Source organism: Bos taurus, chromosome 5, assembly GCF_002263795.3.
Source record: "Bos taurus isolate L1 Dominette 01449 registration number 42190680 breed Hereford chromosome 5, ARS-UCD2.0, whole genome shotgun sequence".
In the NCBI taxonomy this organism is placed as follows: domain Eukaryota; kingdom Metazoa; phylum Chordata; class Mammalia; order Artiodactyla; family Bovidae; genus Bos; species Bos taurus.
The window spans coordinates 28,479,348-28,499,087 of record NC_037332.1 but is presented as its reverse complement, the minus strand read 5'-3'; the positions used below and the strand labels follow the sequence as shown (position 1 = coordinate 28,499,087).

The 19,740-nt window shown below is 40.9% G+C and overlaps 1 protein-coding gene and 1 pseudogene across 4 annotated transcripts in view; both read right to left on the bottom strand.

The window, feature by feature from the left end:
* BIN2 (bridging integrator 2) overlaps positions 1-19,740 on the bottom strand; it is a 37,694-nt gene that overhangs the window by 17,209 nt on the left and 745 nt on the right. For 2 of the 4 annotated variants that reach the window (XM_059886389.1, XM_059886388.1), the window contains exons 1-2: positions 16,247-16,736; positions 13,441-13,521 (exon numbers count right to left, since the gene is read on the bottom strand). Coding sequence is in view for 3 of the 4 variants with exons in the window: in XM_059886388.1 (XP_059742371.1) it covers positions 13,441-13,521; positions 16,247-16,285 (120 nt within the window). In the remaining variant the exon portion in view is untranslated. 4 annotated transcript variants of the gene reach the window in all.
* Positions 12,114-12,627, bottom strand: LOC132345259 (protein DBF4 homolog A-like; annotated as a pseudogene).

Genomic DNA, 19,740 nt, shown 5'->3' with positions numbered 1-19,740 from the left:
TTAATAGCTGTCGAAGAACTTCTGCCCACTGGTCCTCGGCTGGCCTTCTGTATTCAGAGCAGACTAGTCTCTCTTGCACACAGCTTTGAAGACATATTTCACAAGGTCTTCTTTTTCATAGGCCTCCTCAATTGTTCCTCATGGTGTTGTCTAAGACCCATTACATCTGGACTCCTTCCTCTGTGTGAATTCTAGTTTCTAGGAGTCGAGTGAGGAGGAGTTTTGACCCCAGGCCATCAGCCTCTTGGAGACTGACACTCCCAACGTTTGGAGTGTGGGACTGGACGGACAGCCCACGCCAAGGGTATCCAACGGGGCCAGGCCTGCAGACCCGTGCAGTGATCCTCCGTTCAGATGATCTGAGCTAAGAGGCATTTTGCCATACATCATAAAAATACTTGTGAACATGTTTGCTTGTTTTATTCGCTTATGTTCATTATAAGTAGGCTGTTGAGTATACCAAGAGTATAAGAAATTTATGAGAAAAAAAGCTGAAAACTCACAAAATTCTATCTCATAATTTAAAAGTTTAAACTGTGGAACTGTTTGTGGGAAAAATCATTATTACTTAATTTCAGCCACAGAAAAACTAGGTCTACTTGGTCAAGTAAACAAAGGAAGTTAGATGATTATCATCCATCTTCTTGCCTCCAGAGCTCACCTCTAAGCCAGTTCAAACTCCTGACCATACCTCAGGCTAAAAGTCTTTTTCAAGGGGCTGCATGCCAGGGCTCAAAGGACACAAAGACACAGATAGTCTCAAGGGAATCTGAGGCGCCATCAGACGGGTGGGAGAAGAACTGGGATCGCATGCGTGGCACCGCAAAGAAAGATCAAGGGAATATCCTGACAGAAGAAGGGTAAGATGCAACAGAGAGGTTAGAACGCATGAAGAATCAGTAAATCACTGAACCTGGTAACTGGAGGTCACAGGTGACCTTGAGAAAGCGCTTTTAATAGCGCGATAGAGACAGATTCAGTTAACAAAGTTCAGAAACAGCATTCACCAGGAAAGATTTCTCACTTCCTCTTTGCTTTGTCATTCACAGAAAAAAAGTTTAAACAGTCTAAGATGTACATAATATGTTTTAAACATGGATATGGTAGGTGGGTATAACTTTGAGAGTTTGAAAATATGATAACCATGCTTTGAAAGAGTTTGGGGGATTATATAAGTTCACAAGGATTTTAATTTCTTTTTTGAAAGGAAACAACAGGGACTCAACTTTTTCCTTCACCATGAAGATTTGGTCTCCACAATACAAATGTGAGTAATAAAAACTGTTAAAACTATCTTGCATAATTTCTACAAATGAAATTCTTAATTTTTTATCCCATTAGATATTATATGGCCTGAAAAACCAGATCAGTAATCAAGGCTACCATGTATGATGATGCAGGTTATATGTACACTATTCAAAACTAAGGGTACTATATATACCATTGTCCTTAAGACGGGAAGGCTTTTACCCTCCACTGCACCTCACAAAAGCCCAACTCCATTTCTGTGTTTTAGATCAAGTGTCTTGGTCAAAGTTCTTCCTGTATGCTCCTGCTCTTTCCTTTGGGGAGATGAAGAGAGAGACAGATAGACAGAGTGAGTGTGTACGGTGGTGGTAGTGGGCGCTAGAGACATGGGACAGGACCAGCGTCATTTTGTTTCTTTGACCTGAAATAATATCTGCAGGCTGAATAATCCCAGCATCTTTTTTCTCTCCAGACAGATGGGGCTCTGACAGTCTTAGCCTCCCACTTGTCTGGAAGTCAAAAACTTGTTTCTGCCACCAACTAGCAAGTTATTCTACTTCTCTTTAATTTCCTCATCTATAAATATCAACTAAGCCTAGCTCTAAATGTTAATTCTGGTTCTAAATATTATAATTTTATCACTTCTCTCTCAGTTCAGTTCAATTGCTCAGTCATATCCAACTCTTTGCGACCCCATGGACTGCAGCATGCCAGGCCTCCCTGTCCATCACCAAATCCCGGAGTTTACTCAAACTCATGTCCATTGAGTCGGTGATGCCATCCAACCATCTCATCCTCTGTCGTCCCCTTCTCCTCCTGCCTTCAATCTTTCCCAGCCTCTAAATCTTTGCAAAATTCTTGATGGCATCATAAAGAGTCTGAGTTCACCCTTCCCATCCCTTAAACAAACAGTCCCTGCCCTCAGTTAATGAATCACTCTGGAAGCTTGTGCTAAGCACTCAGGTAGACAGAGCTGTGTCCTAACAGACTGGGGTTCTGAGGATGGAGAAGTCCATCCTGGGGTTCCCAACTTGCTAGAGAAAAACGGACTCAGAGAAACACAAACACTCAGCAAAATAAGAGCATCACCAATCCTGAGCAAGTGTTGACAGTTCTTGATCTAACAGAGGTCCAGGAGGGGAAGATGAAGCTTTAAATTTATGTATTTGTTTTTGGCTGGGTCTTCGCTGCTGTGTGTGGGCTTCCTCTAGTTGTGATGAGCAGGGACTCCTCTCTGCTTGTGTTGCTCAGGCTTCTCAATGCAGTGGCTTCTCTTCTTGTGGAACATGGGCTCTAGGCATGTGGGCTCAGTAGTTGTGGTGCACGGGCTTAGTTGCCCGGCAACATGTGGGATCTTCCTGGATCAGGAATCAAACCTGGGTCCCCTGCATTGGCAGGTGGATTCTTAATTTTTGGACCACCAGGGAAGTCCCTAGATGTGATTTTAAAGGCAATGAATTGGAAGCAGCTGTTACTACCAGAAATAAGAGATGAAAATGCTGCTTGAGGAAAATAATTCTTCCTATATAATACATTTTGAGGAAAGGGAAAGGGGGAAATAAGCAGAATCCTCAAAGAAAAATTACTTATGAAAATTTGATTAAGCACCTTGGCAAGTGTCAAAGCCTTGAAATCTGGCTGGGTAGTCTGGGAGTAATATTTATTTATTAAGTTCACCTATAAACTGGTTGCACGTGAAAGGTAGGGCACATGACCAGCTGGTCCAACTTCTGGAAAACGTCACTCACTTTCAATTTCCGTGAAAGTGAAAGTCGCTTAGTTGTGTCCGACTCTTTGCAACCCCATGGACTATATACACTCCATGGAATTCTCCAGGCCAGAATACTGGAGTAGGTAGCCTTTCCCTTCTGCAGGGGATCTTCCCAACCTAGGGACTGAACCCAGGTCTCCCGCATTGCAGGCAGATTCTTTACCAGCTGAGCTATCAGGGAAGCCCAACTGCCTTAATCTTGTCCTTCTTCTTCCTGTTCATTTTAGACACCCAAGTCCAGCTTCAGACCCAACTGTATATTCACTGTTTTTCTCCCTAAACTGTGAAAGCCTTGAGAACAGGGGTGCTGTATTGTTTGTATGTAGCAAGTACCTATGAAATGGTTGTTAATTAAACTTTCCAAGCATATTCAAACACCAGTTACTGTAGGTACATCATTCTCTCAGGAGAAATGTTTTCCCTTATTTCTAACCTAACTCCATTTCATCTCTCAAATGTATTTCCTCGCTCAAGTGACAGTTAGTTGGTGGGCTCACACAGGGAATACTGAGGGGGTTGTCCCTTCTGATCCTCTTATTCTTCTTGATGGCTCTTCCTTCATCTCCTACCTTTTCTATCCACACACCTGCCATTCCAGGTCCACCCTAAAAGGCAGAGAAAGAACTGAGGGCCATATGGGCCAAGAGCCAGAAACCTTTCAAAGTATGCTTCCAAACTTGGAGCTGGAAGCAGAACAGCAGCTGGAGTTGAGAAGAGGCCCAGGGAGGCCTCCACGTGAGGTATGGGGAAAAAAGCAAAGGTTTTAGGTTTGAATCCTAGCTCTGCAGTTCTTAGTTACGTTACCTTGATTAAACTACTTCCTCTCAATCAGATCCTATTTCCCGTTGATGGAGTTAGACTAGATTCAGTTCAGTTTGGTTCAGTTCTGTCGCTCAGTCGTGTCTGACTCTTTGCGACCCCATGAATCGCAGCACTCCAGGCCTCCCTGTCCATTACCAACTCCCGGAGTTCACTCAGACTCACGTCCATCGAGTCGGTGATGCCATCCAACCATCTCATCCTCTGTCGTCCCCTTCTCCTCCTGCCCCCAATCCCTCCCAGCATCAGAGTCTTTTCCAGTGAGTCAACTCTTCGCATGAGGTGGCCAAAGTACTGGAGTTTCAGCTTCCGCATCATTCCTTCCAAAGAAATCCCAGGGCTGATCTCCTTCAGAATGGACTGGTTGGATCTCCTTGCAGTCCAAGGGATTCTCAAGAATCTTCTCCAACACCATAGTTCAAAAGCATCAATTCTTCGGTGCTCAGCTTTCTTCATAGTCCATCTCTCACATCCATACATGACCACAGGAAAAACCATAGCCTTGACTAGACAGACCTTAGTTGGCAAAGTAATGTTTCTGCTTTTCAATATGCTATCTAGGTTGGTCATAACTTTTCTTCCAAGGAGTAAGTGTCTTTTAATTTCATGGCTGCAGTCACCATCTGCAGTGATTTTGGAGCCCCCCAAAATAAAGTCTGACACTGTTTCCACTGTTTCCCCATCTATTTCCCATGAAGTGATGGGACCAGATGCCATGATCTTAGTTTTCTGAATGCTGAGCTTTAAGCCAACTTTTTCACTCTCCTCTTTCACTTTCATCAAGAGGCTTTTTAGTTCTTCTTCACTTTCTGCCATAAGGGTGGTGTCATCTGCATATCTGAGGTTATTGATATTTCTCCCGGCAACCTTGATTCCAGCTTGTGCTTCTTCCAGCCCAGCGTTTCTCATGATGTACCCTGCATATAAGTTAAATAAGCAGGGTGACAATATACAGCCTTGACATACTCCTTTTCCTATTTGGAACCAGTCTGTTGTTCCATGTCCAGTTCTAACTGTTGCTTCCTGACCTGCATACACGTTTCTCAAGAGGCAGGTCAGGTGGTCTGGTATTCCCATCTCTTTCAGAATTTTCCACAGTTTATTGTGATCCACACAGTCAAAGGCTTTGGCACAGTCAATAAAGCAGAAGTAGATGTTTTTCTGGAACTCTCTTGCTTTTTCAATGATCCAGCAGATGTTGGCAGTTTGATCTCTGGTTCCTCTGTCTTTTCTAAAACCAGCTTGAACATCTGGAAGTTCACGGTTCACGTACTGCTGAAGCCTGGCTTGGAGAATTTTGTGCATTACTTTACTAGCGTGTGAGATGACTGCAATTGTGTGATAGTTTGAACATTCTTTTGCATTGCCATTCCTTAGGATTGAAATGAAAACTGATCGTTTCCAGTCTTGTGGCCAAAATCTAGTCCTGTGACTAGACTGGTGGTGGCCAAAAGCTGTTCTCCCACTGCTACGTCATAATCACTTAGGAAGCTTAATGTAAAACAGATACTCTAGTTAATGATCATCTATGGCTGTTAATATCACACAAAAAAGGAGACAATCACACACCATGTGTCTCCCATGGAAGAATGTAACACCTATAATAACAAGTATTCTTGCTTCCAAAACAAACAAAAACAAAAATCTGAATCTCATCAAGTCTCTAAATCTATTAATTTACAGAAAATACAAGAGAGAGAGTAACATGTTAAACAGTATCATATTCAATCAGCAAAATTTAGAAACTGCAGGAAAAACAACCTAGTATCATCCATAAATAAACTGCAAAAAGGAGAGATAAGAAACGTACAGATTAAGAGATTTATTAAATATGTTAACAAATTGCTGATTTAAACAAATTATTTATTTATTTTAATATAAATTTATTTATTTTAATTGGAGGTTAATTACTTTACAATACTGTATTGGTTTTGCCATACATCAACATGAATCCGCCACGGGTATAGTTTTAAAAAGTGACACAAATCGAGGAGTGTGAACACTGCATATTTTATGATATTAAGAAATTACTGCTATTTTTTTAGATATATTTAAGATACTGATAAAATATGTTTTAAGCCAGATACTTAACCCGAAATATCTTGAAAGATATTTGTATTCTAAAGTGAAAAAGGCAAGTTATAAAACCATATGAATGGAATAATAACACTTTTGTAAACCTATTATATGTTGTGGATATATTTAGAGATCATACACATACACAGCAAAGTAATTTTAAGTATAAAAAAACAGTAGTTGTAGCATGAGACGATGTGAAACCATTATTTTTTAATTTTTTTTCTTAATATACTTTTTTTTTGGCCATGTGGTTTGTGGGATTTTTAGTTCTCCAACTAGGGCTTGAACCTGGGCCTTTGACTCTGAGAACACTGGACCATCACAGGATTTCCTCTTGATATTTATAATTTAAAATCTCAAAAAAATTTTTAAAAACTCATTGTTAAAAAAAAAAAAACCAAACTCATTGCTGTATTGAGTAAATGTTTTATAAAAAAAATATTTTTAGGTGTGATAATGATTTTGTGGTGAAATTTTAAGAGTCCTTATCTTTAGAGACTGATAATAACATTTTTACAGATAAAATATCTAGAATTTGCTTCATAATGATCAATGATAGGGAAAGTGGGTAGAGATACAGATGAAACAAGATTTTATCTGTATCAAGATGAAACAAGAAACAGGTTTTTCTTAGTATATATCTGAAATCTTCCATTAAAAAAAGTTTAAAAATACAAATTCCCAAGCTCTACTACTGAATATGTTGTATTTAAAAACATTTCTCAAATGATTCTGACACAGTCAACTACTTTATTATAGCTAATATGCTTTTAAATTAATTTTAAAGAATTGTTTTCCATATAATTCAGTTAACTGATATAAGACAATAAAGAATTTGACTGGTCTTTGGCTCTGGTTTCTGAGAAGTAACTTCTAAATTCTTGGGATTTTCCAAGTTACTTACAAGATATTCATGGTGGATCTCTCAGATCATACCTGAGTTTATGCTAAATAAATGACTCAGGATGGTGGCTAGTCAGGCCAGAAATGTGAACCATGTGATTAGGGGGTTGGGGCTTTCAGATAGGTGATATAAGCATGACCTCCAGGGGAAAGGAGAGGAGGGAAGTTAGAGATCAAGTTCAATCACATGGCCTATGATTCACTATGTAATGAAATCACAATAAAAAATCTAGACATCTAAAGTTTAGGTAAGCTTCCCTGGTTGGTGGCTTCCCTGGTGGCTCAGACGGTAAAGCGTCTGCCCGAAATGCGGGAGACCTGGGTTCAATTCCTGGGTCGGGAAGATCCCCTGGAGAAGGAAATGGCAATTCTACTCCAGCATTCTTGCCTGGAAAATCCCATGGACGGAGGAGCCTGATAGACTACAGTCCACGGGGTCACAAAGAGTTGGACACGACTGAGCGACTTCACTTTCCCTGGTTGGTAGTCCTATAACAACATGCTGGGGAAGTAACATGTCTTGAGAATGTAGAAGCTTCATGCTTGGGACCATCCCAGACCTCCCCTTGTGTATCTCTTCATTTGGCTGGTCCTGATTTGTATCCTTTATAATAAAACTGTAAGTAGAGCACTTTCCTGAGTTCTGTGAGTCATTCTAGTGAATTATGGAAGCTGAGTGGCCAGTCAGTTCAGTCGCTCAGTCATGTCCAAGTCTTTGACCCCATGGACAGTAGCATGCCAGGCTTCCCTGTCCATCGCCAACTACTGGAGCTTACTCAAACTCATGTGCATTGAGTCAGTGATGCCATCCAACCATCTCATCCTCTGTCGTCCCCTTCTCCTCCCGCCTTCAATCTTTCCCAGCATCAGGGTCTTTTCAAATGAATCCGCTCTTCCCATCAGGTGGCCAAAGTACTGGAGTTTCAGTTTCAACATCAGTCCTTCCAATGAATATTCAGGACTGATCTCCTTTAGGATGGACTGGTTGGATCTCCTCGAAGTCCGAGGGATTCTCAAGAGTCTTCTCCAACACCACAGTTCAAAAGCATCAATTCTTCGGCACTCAGCTTTCTTTATAGTCCAACTCTCATATCCATACATGACTACTGGAAAAAACCATAGCTTTGACTAGATGGACCTTTCTTGGCAAAGTAATGTCTCTGCTTTTGAATTTGCTGTCTAGGTTGGTTATAGATTTTCTTCTAAGGAGCAAGTGTCTTTTAATTTCATGGCTGCAGTCACCATCTGCAGTGATTTTGGAGCCCAAAAAAATAAAGTCAGCTACTGTTTCCATTATTTCCCCATCTATCTGCCATGAAGTGATGGGACTGGATGCCATGATCTTAGTTTACTGAACGTTGAGTTTTAAGTCAACTTTTTCACTCTCCACTTTCACTTTCATCAAGAGGCTCTTTAGTTGTTCTTCACTTTCTGCCATAAGGGTGGTGTCATCTGCATATCTGATGTTACTATATTTCTCCCAGCAATCTTGATTCCAGCTTGTGCTTCATCCAGCATGGCATTTTGCATAATATACTCTGCATATAAATTAAATAAGCAGGGTGACAATATATAGCCTTGACGTACTTTCCTGATTTGGAACCAGTCTGTTCTTTAATGTCCAGTTCTAACTGTTGCTTCTTGACCTGCATACAGATTTCTCAGGAGGCAGATCAAGTGGTCTGGAATTCTCATCTCTTCAAGAATTTTCCATAGTTTGTTGTGATCCACACAGTCAAAGGCTTTGGCATAGTCAATAAAGCAGAAGTAGATGTTTTTCTGGAACTCTCTTGCTTTTTTCAATGATCCAATGGATGTTGGCAATTTGATCTCTGGTTCCTCTGCCTTTTCTAAATTCAGCTTGAACATTTGGAAGTTCACAGTTCATGTACTGTTGAAGCCTGGCTTGGAGAATTTTGAGCATTATTTTGCTAGAGTGTGAGATGAGTGCAATTGTGCAGTAGTTTGAACATTCTTTGGCATTGCCTTTCTTCGGGGTTGGAATGAAAATTGACCTTTTCCAGTCTTGTGGACACTGCTGAGTTTTCCAAATTTGCGGGTATATTGAGTGCAGCACTTTCACAACATCATCTTTTAGGGTCTGAAATAGCTCAATTGGAATTCCATCACTTCCACTAGCTCTGTTTGTAGAGATGCTTCCTAAGGCCCACTTGACTTCATATTCCAGGATGTCATGGTTATCTGGGTCATGAAGATTTTTTTTGTATAGTTCTTCTGTGTATTCTTGCCACGTCTTCTTAATATCTTCTGCCTCTGTTAGGTCCATACCATTTCCGTCCTTAATTGTGCCTATCTTTGCATGAAATGTTCCTTTGGTATCTCTAATTTTCTTGAAGAGATCTCTAGTCTTTCCCATTCTATTGCCTTCCTCTATTTCTTTGCACTGATCACTGAGGAAGGCTTTCTTATCTCTCCTTGCTATTCTTTGGAATTCTGCATTCAAATGGGTATATCTTTCCTTTTCTCCTTTGCCTTGAGCTTCTCTTTTCTCAGCTAGTTTTAAGGCCTCCCCAGACAACCATTTTGCTTTTTCACATTTCTTTTTCTAGGGGATGGTCTTGATCACTGCCTCCTGTACAATGTCACGAACCTCCGTCCATAATTCTTCAGGCACTCTATCAGATCTAATCCCTAGAATCTATTTGTCACTTCCACTGTATAATAGTAAGGGATTTGATTTAGGTCATACCTGAATGGCCTAGTGGTTTTCCCTACTTTCTTCAACTTCAGTCTGAATTTGGCAATAAGGAGTTCATGATCTGAGGCACAGTCAGCTCCCAGTCTTGTTTTTGCTGACTGTATAGAGCTTCTCCATCTTTGGCTGCAAAGAATATAATCAGTCTAATTTTGGTATTGACCATCTGGTAATGTACATGTGTAGAGTCTTCTCTTCTTATGTTGGAAGAGGGTGTTTGCTATGACCAGTGCGTTCTCTTGGCAAAACTCTGTTAGCCTTTGCTCTGCTTCATTTTGTACTCCGAGGCCAAATTTGCCTGTTACTCCAGGTATTTCTTGACTTCCTACTTTTGCATTCCAGTCCCCTATAATGAAAAGGATATCTTTTTTTTGGTGTTAGTTCTAGAAGGTCTTACAGTTCTTTACAGAACCGTTCAACTTTAGCTTCTTCAGCATCACTGGTTGGGGCACAGACTTGGATTACTGTAATATTGAATGGTTTGCCTTGGAAATGAACAGAGAGTGGCCGGTAAGTACCCCCAAATTTGTAACCAGTTGGTCAAAAATTTAAGTGGCCTGGGAACTCTGGAGCTTTGTGGCTGGTGTCTGAAATGAGGTAGTTTGGTGAGGAACTATGCCCTCAACCTGTAATGTTTGGACTAACTCTGGGTATTTAGTGTCAGAATTGCATTGCAATTGGATATTCATTTAAGTTAATAATCCTTCTATTATAAAGAGAAGATCACACGCTCCAGGACTGATGTCAGAATTAAATGAGATAAATTTGAGGCCTGGTACACAGAGATAGAAAGTCAATATTTCATAGAAGAATAAATCTCTGTACACACTTCTTTTTCTATCTCCTTTTTAATAAGATGAACCACAAATTTATTCTATAATTTTTCTATAATAGGTATTCAATTCTGCAGAAAAATGCAAACAAAATATTGGTACTATTTACATTTGGTTCTATAAACAAACTTGGGGGGAGAAAGAAAACCTTAAGAATTTTTATACAAATTTATAAAAATTTCAAGAATTTGGTTTTCATCATTTCTGAAAGCTATTTATTTTTTTAAGTCTAAAAGCCACTAAATATAGAGGTTGAAAGAGAAGAGAAAAACACCGACAACAGATTATTTGAATTTCCCTCTTCCCAAATATCTAAAATATCACATATACCATTGTTTTCAGTGTAACCTGTGTAACCTAAAAATTCTGACTTCTCTTCACTAGTCTGAAATAAGTTCAGTAGAGATTGTACTGTTGTTGTTCAGTCACTAAATCGTGTCTTGATTCGTTGCAACCCCATGGACTGCAGCAAGCCAGGCTCCTCTGTCCTCCACTATTTCCCAGAGCTTGCTCAAATTCATGAGATTGTATTTGTAAACTACAAATTCTGTTTTCTTCTTGCATAGTAAGAAGTTTAGTATCCTTATAAAACTCTGCATTTTGTTCCAGATTTTTAAAAAAATTTCTTCCGTATAATATTTTCACTCTACAGTGGATTTTACCAGATGGTAAGCTCCCTGTATTCTTGACATCACATTCACTGGATTCCTAGAACTTTGGGATGGAGCCTTTGCCTGAAATGTTAGGTGCTCCTCTGAACTAAGGTGTCGCTGGTGGTAAAGAAAAGAAAGAAAGAGAGAAAGTGAAGTCGCTCAGTTTTGTCTGACTCTCTGTAATCCCATGGACTGTAGCCTACCAGGCTCCTCCATCCATGAAATTTTCCAGAGACAAGAGTAGTACTGGAGTGGGTTGCCATTTCCTTCTCCAGGGGATCTTCCTGACTCAGGAATCAAACCCGAACCTACCTCATAATGCAGGAGACCTAAGAAATGTAGGTTCAATCCCTGGGTCAAGAAGCTCTCCTAGAGAAGTAAATGGCAATTCACTACAGTATTCTTGTCTGGAGAATCCCACGGACAAAGGAGCTTGGTGGGCTATGTCCATAGGGTCGCAAAGAGTCAGACACAACTGAGCACATATCCCTGAACTATTTACTGATAACAAATAAGAATCTCGACCAAATACAGAATGAAGGTCCTTTTCCTTCAGATCCTACGCTGGGAAGTACACAGCATCTAACTTTTGTTTTGGCTGAAATGCAGTTTTTTCCATATTGAATTAGAAACTTGTATACATGTGTGTATCCTACACAGACAGTGATCTACCCTTAGTTCTTCATTTTCATGCATAATTAATTTCCATTCAGAAATGCCAGAATGCATTTTTGTTCATTTTTATGTGACAGTAGATATGTAAAATTTTATGTCATTTTCATAAATGGAAACTTTATTAGATGTTTTCTCATCAAGTCCTTTCAATTTAATAGAAGAAGGGTAGAGAAACACGTTCTGAAAAAAACTCAAAGTTCTGTTTGGTTATTAGGTTTCTTTACATAAGTAACTCTGGTCAAGCACCTGTACATTATTTTCCCTGATGTCTTTCTGACGCCTATGTTGCAGTTCCAGCTTTTCTTTATATTCAGACTTTCTGGGGACATTTGCACAGTTTTTATAGTCAAAACTTAGATACAATATCATCAAAACTTGATAGTGATTACTCTGGGCAAAGTTTCTGTGTTGTTCACTTACAAGATGTGCCTCATGTCATTTACCCCTATAAAAGGCTTTTTGAGTCTCCTTGTTCTTGTTTTTTGTGGGCCAGTTTCTACTCTTTTCCCTACATCTCTTATAGAAGTTCTTGATTTCTTGAGTAAATACTTTGTTTTTTTCCTTTTGTTCCATGTAGTATCTTATGTCATCAGTATGAAGAATTTTTACTCCCCATGATATTTGGTAATCTATTTGAAGGAATAAAATCAGTCATTACTAGTTTTTTCAACTACTAAAAGGAGAAATCTGTACTTTTTCTTTGAAGTTAGGTAACTGAAATCTTTACTGAGAAATTCTTCAACTCACTCTCCCAGAGCTTGTCCTTTTGCAGTTTTTCAGATATAGTGACAGAAGGTAAGTCAGTGTAAAATACTTTTCCCCACTTTTCTGGTTTGTTATCAGTTTTCAGAGAATTCAAAAATGGTTGTTCTTTTTTTCATTTTTGACCTGGACTCCACCCTGGAAATGCGAATTGCTATGGATCTTCATGGCTCTTCAGTCACCTGGCACTCACATGCTGGGTCTGGAGAAGGTGTCACATCCAGCAGCTCTGGAAGCACGGCTCCCCAAGGCCCGATGACTGGCCAGGTGCCTCTCCCCATCCATAGGCCACCAAGTGTTACCCACTTTCTCTTTTTTTTAACATTACTATATACGAATTATATTTTTTCTTGTTCTAATCATATATGCACTATAGAATTTTCAGAGTTGGTTGCAGTGCCTTCTTTTCCATTTCTTAATGTAAGTTTTCTTCTTTTTTTTTTAATGTAAGTTTTCTACATAAAATTACCCATAGCATCCAGTGAAGACAGATGCAACAGTGAGAGCAGGAGTTTTGCTGGTGAGAATGACAGGTAAAAGATGAAGGTATTATTTTAGAATAAAAGGCTTTGGTGAGGTAGATGTAATGGACAAAGAGGCAACAAGATACGGGGCCACTGTGATGAGAAGATGCTAGGGTAGAAGAGAGGCAGCCTGAGGAAAAGAATATGCCAGAAACTGAAGTGGAAGGCACTTGTTTTGCTTTTTGTCCAAGGACCTGGTGATGTCACTATACCCATCACCATGAGAAAAAAACACTCTCTGTCCCTTACGAACCAGGGTGAGCAGGAACAGGAAAGGTAATTTTCTGTGGTTCCCAGGGGAAGAATAAGCAGCAGGTAGGTCACCCTGTGGCCCTGACTCCTGGGGCTAGATGGGTTAGAAGGGATGCTTGCTGATCTGCAGAACCTGCTGTTGTTCTGCCACTCAGCCCTCACGTCTTCGTTCTTCCTCCAAGCTTCCCTTTCCCATCCAGATTACCTGTTGTTGGTGGAAATTACTGGCACTTTGTTCAAACCGTTCATCTTTGGTCTCCACAGTTTTCCCCAACTTCTGCAGTACCTGGGAATATAAATCAGAGAGGTCCACACTGTTATAGTCAAGTCTCTCTTATCTGTTGGCCTCATTTGACCCTGGCTTCTGAGTCTCAGATTCAACTAAAGGGAGTACATATATTAGCCCAACAGAATTAGAAATACAGCATGTTGCTGAAAAGTCAATTATGTTTTATGGTTCTTCTCAATTTGAGGTATTCAGCAATGTGCTAGAGTATATATAAAGCCCAGAATAAATAAGGTGTGAAATTGTTATTTAGAGTGGTTTTCTGTGGGGATGGGGGGAGACTATTATATTAAAATAAGGATTAATTAGAAGAATGCAAATGTGCATGGCTAAAAACATGAGCTTTGAAGACATTTTTTCATATGGGACACCCTCTTCCAGCCATAGCAGCAGATTCCTTTAGATAGATAAAGTCAGAGAGGTGGGTAGGAGACTCTTTTCTCTGAAGACCCTTGTAGGAAAACCGAGAAGCTCTGATATTATGCATTTGAAACCTAGCTAGAAGTGAATGCTATCGATAGCTACCTCCTCTCCTCTAGGACCCAGAGAACCAGGCATCATAGTGGTCTCAGTAATGATGCAAAGGACACAGAAATGAGAAAGATACAGTTTCTCTTCTCCTAGAGGACACTCACTTATAACAAGTAAGAAAGCCCTGACTCTTCTACCTGTAACCCCCAGTTTGGAAAGAGGCACCACTATTCCCCAGGCCCAAGTCAGAATCAGGAGCTTCCCTCAACTGCTTCTCTCTCACTTCCTTCATGGAATCCCTCACCATGTCCACCTCTGGAAACCATCCCGTGTTTTCTAGTCTCACTGCCATGGCTTTAGTCCAGGGCCTCATTGTTTTTTTTGGCCTGTGACAATAGGCCTATCTTGTTGCTGCTTAAAACCTTCTAATGATTCTCCATTCATCTGCTCAACAAATGTTTTAGTTAAATGTCCATTATATATTTACAAGTTATAGTTGTACTCTAGCATATGGGTCTCTAGGATCTGACCCTTCATTAAGCCTCAGCTCTCACTATTCCTTTCTCCTACAGGTCTCTCTCTCACTCATGTTTTTAGTTTTCTAATAAGCCGTACTGTTCTTGTTGTAGATGCTATTCCCTCTTTCTGGAATGTTCTTTCTTACCTTATCATCAGGCAACTATCTAAAATGACCAAATTCATACTCTATGTTCTTTGTGACACTTAATCATATCTATTGCATCTCATTAATCAAGGTAAATCAGTCCCTCCTAAGCACTTACAACTTCTGCACCTGTATACATTTCTATTACTGTTGTTCTTTTTTTGTCACGCTGTGTGGCTTGTGGGATCTTAGTTTCCCAACCAGGGATCGAACCCAAGCTCCTTTCAGTGGAAGCATGGAGACTTAACTTGCCTGCTGATTTGCAGAACCTGCTGTTGTTCTACCATTCAGCCCTCATGCCTTCTTTCTTTCTACAAGCTTCCCTTTCCCACCCTCCAGACTACCTGTTGTTTATGGAAGTTATTGGCACTCTGTTCAAACCGTTCATCTTTGGTTGTCAGTTTTCCCTGGATCACTAGGGAATTCCTCTCTTACTGTTTTGTTATTTGCATTTATCTTTGTCTCTTTTTAAACTGTGAGCTCCTTGAGGATTGGACACTTGCCTTACTTGTTTATATTTCTCAGTATGTAGCAAATAGATACTTCATACTTACAACAGGAAGGAGAGTGAGACTGATACAGGAGGGGACCAAAAGGTAGGGCCTTGAATTTAAGATTTTGCTAGACTGGAATAAAGTAAAAAGGGTGAGGGTAGAAAGAGGATTTCAGGCGAAGACAACATCAGCAAAGTAACAGAAGTGTGCAGATTCACAGTAGTTTTCATGAAATGGTTCAGCATGACTGGTTTAGAGTGTGTTACAAGGAGTGATGTGTAAGGAAACTAGAGATTGGAGTCTCATTGTGAAGAACTCTGAATCATATGAAGGAGTGCCCAGGTCTTGGGTGTGAGGCCAGCTCTATGCAGGCTCTGACTCAGGTGTCTCCATTCTTAATCCTGGGGTTCTGGAGCTTTCTCTATGGCAGTTAAGACCAAGGTCTCTGGAGCCGAACTGAAATATGCCCGTATCTTGGCTTTTCTACTTACTGGCTATAAGCCTTTGGGCAAATCACTTAAATTCTAGAGCCTCAGTTTGTAGAACTCCCTTTCCTCCATTAAGATAATAATACCTCCTGAAGTTGTTGGGAGAATTAAATGATATTATACACATAAACTGCTTTCACAGTGGTGCCCTATGGTGAGCAGTTAATACAAATCCACTATCATCGTACTGAGTTCCACTCTATTCCCTATAAATACCTGTCTTTACTTCCTTTTCAGGGCAGCCATCTGTGTTTGTGTCTTTGTTCTGCCTCACTTAACACAGGGCCCTGGGTGTGCAGAGTCACTCATCTTCCCAAGCTCCACCCTCTCCCCTCAACCAAACACTGTCCTCTACCAGAAAGTTGCAAAACCACCTTGCTTAGTGGTAATCACAGGTCTCACTTCCTTCCTGCCAGCCCTCCCTTCCTCTGCCTGGGGCTTGGTTCTTGGCGGGGAGGGGGGTGGAGGCTGAAAGGAGAGAGGAGTCGATTCAGTCTAGAGTCTATGTGACAGGCCTAGGAGCAGACCAACATCCCCAAACCTCAAAAGGCTCAGGGCAAAAAAGCTTGGAGGGTGTAGGAGTGTGTTTGTTGAAGGAATACGCCCACCTTCAATTCTGAAACTGAAAAGACGAGCATGATCACCATGAAAACATAACCCAGTGTCTTGGGGCCAAAGTATCTGTTGTCTTAAGCAATAGGGCCGTGTCTCAGGACACTTAAACTATGCTGTAGATGTTCCTCCTCAACGTGAGTTCCTTGAGGAAGGGTGATGTATGATGCTCCAAAAATGTCTGTTGAAAGAATTAATAATTTTACCTTTGGGTCACTTACTAATGAAAGACCATATAATGCTAATCCCTAAAGTCCTGCACTGAGAATTCTGCCCCAATTTGCCTGGCCTAGCAGCTAAGAAGTTGGAATACAGATATTTAAGGAGAAAAGACCAGGGATAAGAAAAAAAGTAAATGTGGCAAAATGTTAACACTTGGTGAAATAGGTGAAGAATATTGCAATGTTCATTCACCTATTTTACCTTTTATGTAAGTTGAGTTACAGGTATAAAGCTTAAAAAAAAAAAAAAAAGCCACTGCAGACATGTTTGGTAGCTGTAGTTCCTCACTATGACCCCTCCCTATAATCATTTATTATATTTTAGTTAATTCTGTCAATTGGAGTAATCTGAAGAGGCCTTGGACATTAGATATTATGGAATCCTTATTGTCAAGATATATTCTAAAGTAGGCTCTCCTTTATCCCCTCATATATTTTCCAGCTTTTTCTCCCACCAATCCCTGAGCTCCAGCTCAGCAGCATTTCTCCCTAGTTTGCCTAAAAGGATTTCCAGATTCTATGCTTTGCTCATGTTGGCATTCCTCAGCTGGAATGCTCTCTCACCACTTGCCTGAGGAACTATTAATCAGACATAATTCCTATCTCAATTCAGCCTTCACTACAAAACCCTGTTCTGTTCTCAAGTCTTCTGAATTCCCATGGATTTATCTCTCAGGTCACTTATTTTAATTAAAACAAAAACAAAAACACCTAGATTGTAAGCTTCTAGCAGGCAAGAATGCTTCTTACTCAACTCATCTCTAAGTTCCAGAGATGAGTTGTCCAGCCCATATCGTGGACAAAGGGATTTTTCTGTAAATATTGCTGACTGAACCCTCACAAGTTGCCTGAAAGTCAACAGAGAAAAAGACCAACAGAGGAGTGGTAAACAGTGAATGCCCTTTCTCAGGGGAGATGTGAGAGGCCTGCCACAGAGAAATCACCAACAGATGGTGAAAGCATCCGTGTGAAATGTGAAGATGTGGCATACTGTAAAAACACAGTAAAGCCAGACTCGTCTTGAATCTGAGAAGGAACTGGAAAATAAAACAAGACGATGCTTCATCGCCACCAGTTTAACAGTCACCAGACCTTCACTCACAGCTTTACTCCTGCAAGAACATCAGCAGGAAGTGGGCCAGCACAGCAGGAAGTGGGGAGACACAGATGTTAGAGTGGTTTTTCAGGAACCTTATAGAGAGCAGCCTGAGATCGGGATCCTAAGGCAGGACACCTGAGTTTCAGTGATAATTCTGCCACTTGCCAATCTCTTTTGAGCCTTATTTCCTCATTTCTAAATTTGGGATACTAACACAAAGCTTAAAGCGTTGAAAAGATGAAGTGAGATCATATCACGAGAATGTGGGCTCCATAAAGGGAGAGATCATGGCCTTCTTATATTCCTGTGCTTTGTCTAGAGCAGGCACTTGATATTTGACACATTAGTTGTTACATATTACAGTCAACCACATATAGTAAAATTGCAGTGTCCCAGGGAATCCTTTCTTTTGACTGTAAATTTCTCCGTCTTTATTTTGCCTTCAGTAACTTCCCAAGACTCAAAAACTCTGACAGGCTGAGCTGAACTCTTTCTCCTAACCCAGGTCATTTCCATCCTATCCAGACAACACCCACTGCCTCTAGGGTACCAGCTGTACTGCTTGAAGTTCAATGTCTGCTTGCCTTTGTGTCTAAATCTGGGTTCAGAGTATCTCCTTGTTTTCTGCAACAGCCTGGGACTTTCTCAGGGCAGATTCAAGTTTGTTTCTCTCTCTGCCTTCTAGGGGCTCAGATTAAGAACAGGGTGTATCTGGGCAGTTGGGAAATATTTGACTCTGAGGTTCAAGGAGCCCTCTCCCCTTCTCACTTCAGTGTCCTTACCAAATTGAGTCTCCAAATCACTGAACATCAACTGCATTTTACAGATGCAGAATCTGAAGCCTAGAGCAGAGCTGTTATTTACCTGAGGCTTCAAGTTCATGCTTTTAAAAAAGAGAGAGAAATTTTAACCAAGGGCATAGTGATGGGGCTTCCTAGGTGGCACTACTGGTAAAGAACACACCTGCCAATGCAGGAGACCTAAGAGATGCAAGTTCGATCCCTGGATCAGGAAGACCTGCTGGAGGAGGGCATGGAACCCACTCCAGTATTCTTGCCTGGAGAATCCCAGAGGAGTCTGGCAGGCTACGTCCATAGGGTAGCAAAGACATGACTAAAGTGGCTTAGCACGCATGCATACATAATATTGATAGGTTGGATGATGACAGAAGGTGAGAGAAGGAGGTAAAACATAACTATTGTCCACAAATATTTGGCCTTTGGCGATTTCTTTTTGTTTTTCCATCCCATAAGAGTAACCAGCCTTCTCTTCTCTAGTACCTCCTTTTCCTCCTCAATGACTTCTAACTAGACCTTTCCATAGGCTTTGTAACCTTTGGAGAGATTGAAACCATGATCAAGGTGAAGTAACAAAATCTAGCCACACAAAAATCTTTCCCTTTTCCTCTGCTCTTTAACATGACCCAGCTTCCTCAGACAAAGACAGGGGAAACACACACACATATTCCCCCTACCCTTCCATTGTGAGCCTCTTAAAGATAAAGACTAAATCTATATTCCATCAATTCTCCATTAATAATCCCACTTTGGAGAGCTGGTTGCCTTTAATCTTCCCAGCACCCAAGCTAGTGCTCTGCTTTTATTTAAATTCTTAAGCATATGGTGTTCATTCAAATGCTTCTAAGACCATGAAGTCTTAGAAAACCAAGATTCTCACTCAGGTTCTGGTTATCTCTCTCCTTCCCATTCTCCTTCTAGCCTATTCATTTCTCCTTACCATCTTACCTATCAGGGTGTTGATGGGTGGAGAGCAGGGATTCAGATCAGAAGCAAAGAAAATATTCTGGACATATAGAAACAAAAATGCCAGTGAAATGTGTGGAGAAATGGTCACACCATCTAGGTAAGTGGGCAAGGTACAGATAGACAGAGAGTCTACCTCGAGGGAGCCCTGCTGTGCTTAGTCACTCAGTCTCAATCCTGTCGGACTCTTTGCGACCCCATGGACTGCAGCCCGCCAGGCTCCTCTGTCCATGGGGATTTTCCAGGCAAGAATATTGGAGTGGGTTGCCATGCCCTCCCTCCAGGGGATCTTCCCAACCCAGGTCTCCCGCACAGCAGGGGGATTCTTTACCGTCTGAGCCATCAGGGAAGCCCAACGGAGCAGGGCCACTCAAAGCTAATTCAGGACACAGTGCAAAAAATGGTGC